At 37.3% G+C, this 8,967-nt stretch overlaps 1 protein-coding gene across 1 annotated transcript; it reads left to right on the top strand.

Moving 5' to 3' along the window:
* Positions 1-7,135: 7,135 nt before the first annotated feature.
* Positions 7,136-8,068, top strand: LOC140611450 (olfactory receptor 7A10-like). Its single transcript, XM_072788204.1, has one exon. The coding sequence runs from the start codon at positions 7,136-7,138 to the stop codon at positions 8,066-8,068; it is 933 nt and encodes a 310-aa protein (XP_072644305.1).
* The last annotated feature ends 899 nt before the right edge of the window (positions 8,069-8,967 follow it).

Below are 8,967 nucleotides of genomic sequence, written 5' to 3' on the forward strand. Positions count from 1 at the left end.
AAAAGTTTTGATGATATTTGGATAGATATTACATTGAATGTGTAGATTGCCCTAGGTGTTTTCACAATATTTATTCTTCCAATCTGTGAGCATGGAATGTTTTTTCCATCTCTTTGTGTCTTCCTCAATTCCTTTCAGAAGTGTTTTGTAGTTTTTTGAGTACAGATCCTTTACTTCTTTGGTTAGGTTTATTCCTAGGTATCTTTTGGGATTTGGTACAATTATAAATGGAATCACTTCCTTAATTTCTCTTTCTTCTGCCTTGTTAGTTTATAGAAATGCAACTGATTTCCGTGCATTGATTTTCTATCCTGCCACTTTATTGAATTGCTGTATGAGTTCTAACATTTTTTAGGTGGAGTCTTTTGGGTTCTACACACACAGAATCATGTCATCTGTGAAGTGTGAGAGTTTGACTTCTTCTTTGCCATTTTGAATGCTTTTTATTTCTTTTTGTTGTCTGATTGCTGAAGTGAGGACTTGTAGTACTATGTTGAACAGCAGCGGTGAGAGTGGACATCCCTTTCGTGTTCCTGACCTTACGGGAAAGGCTCTCAGTTTTTCCCCATTGAGAATGGTATTGACTTAGCTTATCCTAAATTGGCTCTTATGGTATTGAGGTATGTTCCCTATATCCCTACAATCTGAAGAGTTTTAATCAAAAAAGGATCCTGTGTTTGTCAAATGCTTTTTCTACATCAATTGAGGGGAATCATATGGTTCTAGTCTTTCTTTTATTAATGTGATATGCCATGTTGATTCATTCATCAGTGTTGAACCACCCTTGCATCCCAGGAAAAAAATCCCACTTGGCCATGGTGACTAATCCTTTAAAGTATAGTTGGATCCTTTTGGCTAGTATCTTGGTGAGAATTTTTGCATCTGTGTTCATCAGGGATATTGGTCTATAATTCTCCTTTGTGATGGGATCTTTGCTTTTGGGATCAAGATAATGTTGGCCTCATAGAATGAGACCGGAAGTTTTCCTTCCATTTCTATGTTTTGAAACAGATTCACTAGAAGAGACAGTATTTCTTCTTTAAAGGTTTGGCATAATCTTGTGGGAAGACATCTGTCCTTGGACTCTTGTCTCTTGGAAGATTTTTGATGACTGCTTCAATTTCCTTGCTGGTTATTAGTCTGTTTGGGTATTCTATTTCTTCCTATTTCAGTTTTGACGGTTTATAAGTTTCTAGGAATGCATCTGTTTCTTCTAGACTGCCTAATTTGTTGGCATACAGTTGGACATAATATGTTCTTAAATCATTTGCATTTCCTTTTTTAAATATTTTTTATTGGAGTTCGATTTGCCAACATATATCATATCACCCAGTGCTCATCTCCTCAAGTGCCCCCCCATCTCCCTATCCCTTCCTTCCACTACCCCTTGTTTGTTTCCCAGAGTTAGGAGTCTCTCATGTTCTATCGCCCTGATATTTCCCACTCATTTTCTCCTTTCCCCTTTAATCCCTTTCACTATTTTTTATATTCCCCAAATGAATGAGACCATATAATGTTTGTCCTTCTCTGATTGACTTACTTCACTCAGCATAATACCCTCCAGGTCCAACCACATCGAAGCAAAAGGTGGGTATTTGTCATTTCTAATGACAATATATAGACCACAATATATGTCGGTTCTAATGGTCTAATGATATATAGACCACATAATTTGCATTTCCTTGATGTTGATCGTGATCTCTCCTCTTTCATTCATGATTTGATTAATTTGTGTCTTTTTTCTTTTTGATAAGTCTGGCTAGAAGATTAACAATCTTATTAATTCTTTCAAAGAGCCACCTCCTAATTTTGTTGATCTGTTCTACTGTTTTTCTGGTTTCTAGTTCAGTGATTCCTGCTGTAATCTTTATGATTTCTCTTCTCCTGCTTGGTTTAGGTTTTATTTGCTGTTCTTTCTCCAACTCCTTCAGGTGTAAGGTTAGCTTGTATATATGAGATTTTTCTAATTTTTTTAGAGATGCTTGTACTGAAATGTATTTCCTTCTTGGAACTTCCTTTGCTGTATCCCAAATGTCATGAACAGTTGTGCTTTCATTTTCATTAACTTGAATGAAACTCTTTTTTTATTGGAGTTTGGTTTCTCAATATATAGTATAACTCCCAGTGCAAACTTTTAAATTATTCTCTAATTTCCTGGTTGACCTATTCATTCTTTAGTAGAAGGCTCTTTAACTTCCAAGTGTTTGAGTTCTTTCTAGATTTCCTCTTGTGATTGAGTTCAAATTTCAAAGCATGGTGGTCTGAAAATATGGAGGGAATAATCCCAATCTTTTGGTATCAGTTGAGTCTTAATTTGTGATCCAGTATGTGATCTATGCTGGAGAATGTCCCATGTGTACCAGAGAAGAATGTGGATTCTACTGTATTAGGACAGAATTCTCTGTTTATATCTATGAAGTCCATCTGGTTCAGTTTGTCATTCAAAGCCCTTGTGTCTTTGTTGATCTTCTGCTTAGATTATATGTCCATTGCTGGGATTGGGGTGTTGAAGTCTCCTAGTATTATTATCTATGTGCTTCTTTACTTTGGTTATTAATTGATTGATATATTTGGCTGCTCCCAAGTTAGTAGCATAAAGATTTACAATTGTTAGATCTTCTTGTTGGATAGACCCTTTAAGTATGATATACTGTCTCTCTTCATCTCTTACTGCAGTCTTTGATTTAAAATCTAATTTATCTGATATAAGGATTGCTATCCTATCTTTCTTTTTCAGTCTATTTGCTATACCCCTCATTTTAAGTCTGAAGGAGTCTTTAGTCTCTTGTAGACAACATATGGGTGGGTCTTGCTTTTTATCCAGTCTGATACCCTTTTCTTTTGACTGGTGCATTTAGCCTATTCATGTTCAGAGTAATTACTGAAAGATACAAATTTAGTGCCATTATGTTACCTATACAGTCCTTGTTTCTGAAGATTGTCTCTCTTTCTTTCTAGACTATGTTGCTCTTGGGCTCCTTCTTTTACAGTATCTGCCTTCATATTTCTTGCAGGACTGGCTTGGTGGTCACGTATTCTTTCAGTTTCTGGGTGTCCTGATACTCTTTACCTCTCTTTCCACTCTGAATGACAGCCTTACTGAATAAAGTGTTCTTGGTTGTATATTTTTTTCATTTAGTACCCTGAATATATCACGCCAGCCCTTTCTGGCCTGTCAGGATTCAGTAGATAGTTCTGCTGCCAGTCAAATATTCCTACCCCTCTAAGTTAAGAATCTTTTTTTCTTGAGCTCTTAAGAGTTCAAGATTTTCTCTATCTGTGATTTGCAAGCTTCACTATTATATGTCCGGGTGTTGATCTAGTTTTATTGATTTTGGAAGGGTATGAATGCCTGTTTCTTTGACCAGATTAGGGAAGTTCTCAGCTATAATCTGTTCAAATATACCTCCCGGCTCTCTCTCTTTCTCTTGCTCTCTCTCTCTCTCTCTTTCCCTCTCTCTCTGAAACCTCGGGAATTCCAATAATTTAGATTTTTTTCCATGTCATCGCTTATCTCTCGGGGTCTCTCCTCATGGGCTATTAGTTGTTTTTTTTCTCTTTTCCTCAGCTACATCTTTTCCATCAACTTGTCTTCTATGTCACCGACTCTCTCTTCTGTCTCATTTACCCTAGCTTTAAGAGCATCCAGATTTGACTGCCTCTCAGTTAGAATATTTTTAATTTTAGCCTGATTAGATCTCATTTCTTCACTAAGAGATTCTCTAGAGTCTTTTATGCTTTTTTCAAACCCAGCTAGTAATTTTATCATTGTTCCTGAATTCTATCTCTGACATATTACTTTTATCCATATCCATTAGATCTGTGGCAGAGAGTATTACCTTTCATTCTTTCTTTTGTTGTGACTTCCTCTTTCTAGTCATTTTGTCCAATGAAAAATGACTGAATGAATGAACAGAATAAAAAATATCAATCATAACCCAAGCAGAATACACACTAGACAAATCCAAAGAGGTCAGAAACCAGAAAAGAAAAATCCCAACAAAGACATTTTCACAATATTAATTCTGCCAATCCATGAGCATGAAATATTTTTCTATCTCTTTGTGTCTTCCTCAATTTCTTTCAGAAGTGTTCTATAGTTTTTAGGGTATAGATCCTTTACCTCTTTGGTTAGGTTTATTCCTAGGTATCTTATGCCCAACAAAAACAAAAACAAAACAAAGAAAAATAAAAATAAAAAGAAGGGAGGGAGGCTAAGGAAGAGAGAGAATATAATCTTACATAGTGGACAAAACAGAGTGATCCACTTGGTCCTGAGTGTATTATGGTCTATGTGTTAGAAGATACTAAATTCCAAAATTATGAAGAAAGCAAAACTTATATACAAAAATAAATTTTTTTTCAAAAATAAAAGTTAATACAGTGAAAAAAAGCCAAAAATTAAGACTATATCTATAACATAATTGTAAAAAATGAAAATAAAAAACCTTTAAAAACAAATAGTTGGAAAAAAAGAAACTAGTTGAAACAGGAAAAAAGAGAAAAATGGAAAATTTTAAACTGAAAGATAAATGAAACCTAAGAAAAATGTTCAAGTTCTATATACTATTTCCCCCAGCAGTGGAGTTTTACAGTATTGTTTGGTCTGTAATCCTGCTGCTCACCTGTTCTAGCTGGTCTTCTGGAGGATGGGCCTGCTGTGCTGATTCTCAGATGTCTGTCCCTGGGCAGAGTTGTACCATCCCTTGCCAGGAGGCAAGGCTCAGTGTAAGTTTTTTGCTTCCCTGAAGGCTTTTCATACCTCTTTGGAGGATGAAAATAAAATTGGCCATGCTTCAATCTACAGCCCTGGATCTGAAAGATCAGGGTGTATGCCAAACTGCAGACTCCTATGGTGCTGCCCACTTTGATCTTCCCTGGGAAGAGGCAGAGGGACACAGATTTGTACAATTTCAGGGTCCTAGGAGAGAGAGCTTTTGCCTGGTTCTGTGAGCACCTGCTCTGCCCCTCCCAGAGGAAGCTAGGGTTGCAGAATTCCAGTCCTTTGCAGGGACCCAACATGAAGACCAGTCACCCCATTCGGCCACAATTCAGGGTTTATGGCAAAAGGAGCTGAGAGTCGCCTCTGGGCTCGCTGACCTAAACCCAATTCCCTACTTCAATACTTGAGAACTCTGTTGGTTCAGGCACCCCTGTTCTTTCTGTGCCTCTGAAGATCCTGAGACCTTTCTGACCCACCTGAGATTCTGCCCCTGCTTCTGAGCCCCTTTCAGGCAGGGAAGTCTCTCCCAGGAGCAGATTTCTAAACGTCCTGATTTTAAGCTCCAGGTCTATATCATTTTCCAGTAGCTGGCTTATGTAGGCTTCCTCTCTCCACCATTTATCTTACCATATATCCCCTCCATTTCTCTTCTCTTCACTCCTATCTTGCAAAAAAGTGATCACTTTTCTATTTGTGTAGTTCTAGCCATTATTTTCTTACATCTCAGGTTGAATTCATGGGTGTTCAGGATGACTTGATAGTTATCTAACTAAATTAAGGGGACCAAATAAGTGGGAAATATCAGAAAAGGGAGACGAAACACGAAGGACTCCTAACTCTGAAAAACGAACTAGGGGTGGTGGAAGGGGAGGTGGGCGAGGGGTGGGGGTGACTGGGTGACGGGCAGTGAGGTGGGCACTTGACAGGATGAGCACTGGGTGTTATTCTATATGTTGACAAATTGAACACCAATAAAAAATAAATTTATTAAAGAAAATAATACTAAATAAATAAAACTTCCATTTTTATAAATAAATAAATAAATAAATAAATAAAATCTTTAATAAAAAATAATTAATTAATTAATTTATTAAGGGTACCAGATGAAATGAGGACCCCTACTCCTCCACCATTTTGCCTCCAAAATCCCATGTCTTGTTTATCCATTCATCAGTTGATGGACTTTTGAGCTCTTTTCATAGTTTCTGTATTGTTCATAATGCTGTTATGAACATCAGAGTGCATATACCCTCTCTATTTAGTATTTTTGTATCCCTTAGGTAATACCTAGTAGTACAATCTACAGAATGGGAGAAGATATTTACAAATGACATATCTGATAAAGGCTTAGTATCCAAAATCTATAAAGAACACACCAATAAAAAATAAATTTATTATTAAAAAAAAGAACATACCAAACTGAACACTGAACAAAAAATAATCTAAATGGACAGGAATTCCTAATCAGAGATGTCAGGTAAATTCCCTTAAATGGGATAAGATCTATACAAAAAAATCTATATTTCTTTCTTGATTGCAAAATATAAATTGTAGCATGTCACTCTTAGTAATGCCCATTTGCTATAAATCAAACTACAGTGAGATATCATCTCAACTCATCAGAATGGCTAAAATAATAACACAAGAAACAGCAGTTGTTGGCAAAGATGTGGAGAAAGAGGAACGCTCTTGCTCTCTTGGTGGGAATGCAAATTGCTGCAGTCACTCTGGAAAACAGTATGGAGGTTTCTCAAAAATTTAAAAATACAACTGCTCTAAGATCCCATAATGGCACTGCTAGATATTTACCCAAAGGATAGAAAAATACTAGTTCAGAAGGATACATGCTCCTCAAAGTTTATAGCAGCCTTATCTACAATAGCCAAACAATTGAAACAGCCCTCATGTCCATCATCTTATGAATAGATAAAGAAATGAGTAGATAAAGAATACACACACATATATAATGGAATATTACAAAGAATTAAATATTGCCATGTATAAACACATGGATGAGTGTGTATTATGCTAAGAGAAATAAGTCAGAGAAAGGTGAATACCATACATGGAATTTAAGGGGAAGAATGATCATGGGGGAAAAAGAGAAAGAACAAATCAAGAAACAAACTCTTAACTATAGAAAATAAACTGCTAGTGACCAGAGAGGAGGTGAGCAGAAGAATAGGCAAAAGAGGTGATGGTGATGAAGGAGTGAACTTGTGATGAGCACTAGGTATTACATGGTAGGGTTAAATCACTAAATTATGCACCTGAAATCATATTACACTGTATGTTAACTAATAGGAATTTGATTTTAAAAACTTTAAAAAATGAAAAAAGGATCATAAATAAAGCCCGATTGATTGAAAATTGTTATGTTCCTTTTTCCTGCCTTGTAGTCACCTCCGCCATATGGAACTGAGCAATGATACAAAAATTTCAGAGTTTCTTCTTCTTGGATTTTCAGAGGAACCAGAACTGCAGCCCCTCATATTTGGGTTTTTCCTTTCCATGTACCTGATCACTGTGTTTGGAAACTTGCTCATCATCCTGGCTGTCAGCTCTGACTCCCACCTTCACACCCCCATGTACTTCTTCCTAACCAATCTGTCCTTTGTAGACATCTGTTTCACCTCCACCACCATGCCCAAGATGCTCCAGAACATGAGGACCCAGAGCAAGGTCATTAGCTTTGCAGGTTGCATCAGTCAGATGTATTTTTTCCTACTCTGTGCCTTGTTGGATGATTTTGTCTTGTCTGTAATGGCTTATGACCGCTTCGTGGCCATCTGTCACCCCTTGCGCTACACAGTCATCATGAACCCCCAGATCTGTGGACTGCTGGTTCTGGTGTCCTGGATCATCAGTGTTCTCAATTCCATGACACAGAGCTTAATGGTGTTGCAGCTGTCCTTCTGTACAGACATGGAAATCCACCATTTTTTCTGTGAACTCAATCAGATAGTTGGGAATGCCTGTTCTGACACCTTTCTTAATGACATGATGATGTATCTTGCAATTGTGCTGCTGGGGGGTGTCCCCCTGGCTGGTATCATGTACTCTTACTCTAAGATAGTTTCCACCATATGTAGAATATCGTCAGCTCAGGGCAAGTATAAAGCATTTTCCACCTGTGCATCTCACCTCTCAGTTGTCTCCTTATTTTATGGTACAAGCCTAGGAGTGTACCTTAGCTCTGATGCTCCCCTAAACTCTCACTCTAGTGCAGTAGCCTCTGTGATGTACACAGTGGTCACACCCATGTTGAACCCTTTCATCTACAGTCTGAGGAACAGAGACATAAAGAGGGCTCTGAAAAGAATCATTGGGATTCCAGTGATGTAAGGGCTAATCATCCCAGGGCTGAAGATGTGCTCATGATTGTAGGTCTCACAGCTTCAGAGCCAGGAATTCCCATTCTTTGATTAAGCTGCAGAAGTAGAATTTCCTCATTCTATTTATTTCCTCGAATTTCCATATGTTTGAATTCAATTCTCCATGCAATTTCAGTAACTCATGTTAATAATTTTCTGCTCTGTCTGATATACAGTTTCCCCCTTTGTCTATTTCCTAGTTTTTTTTTAAAGTTGTCCCCAGCTTGATAAAAAATATTTGGAAATTTCTATTTATGTCATGGGGTACCATGGATTTAAGAATAATTTCTACTCAAACAACATATATCATCCCAAGTATTTTTCTCTTGTTTTACTAAAAGGTTTGTCATCAGTTATATTATTTCTATAGAAAAAAACTACTTTGATAACCAAGGCCATTTATGTAACTTTACAATAAAGGCAAATATGAGTCCCCAGTTTTTCACTTTTATGGACATAAATACTTTGAACATCACTACCTTCTCTGCTTATACTGACTGTGTAGACTAACTTATAGTTTGTCCTATAGGCAGTCACTGAGTTCCTTTCTCCTTATCATGATCATGTTCTCCTATGCAACTGTGTCCACTGTGCCTACTAAAGTGATTGGTAACATGATTACCAAGTACATGTCTCTGCCTCTGTGTGTGTGTGTGTGTCTCTCATGAATAAATAAATAAAATCTTTTTTTAAAAAAGTACATGCATTCAAGTGAACTCTATACCAGAACACAGAATAAATTGAATTTTAGAGGCACCAGGGTGGCTCAGTCGGTTAAGCATCTGCCTTCAGCTCAGGTCATGTCCCAGGGTACTGAGATCAAGCCCTGCATCTGGCTTCCTGCTCAACCAGGAGCCTCCTTCTCCCTCT

This window comes from Canis lupus, chromosome 19 (assembly GCF_048164855.1).
Source record: "Canis lupus baileyi chromosome 19, mCanLup2.hap1, whole genome shotgun sequence".
NCBI classification, from domain to species: Eukaryota; Metazoa; Chordata; class Mammalia; order Carnivora; family Canidae; genus Canis; species Canis lupus.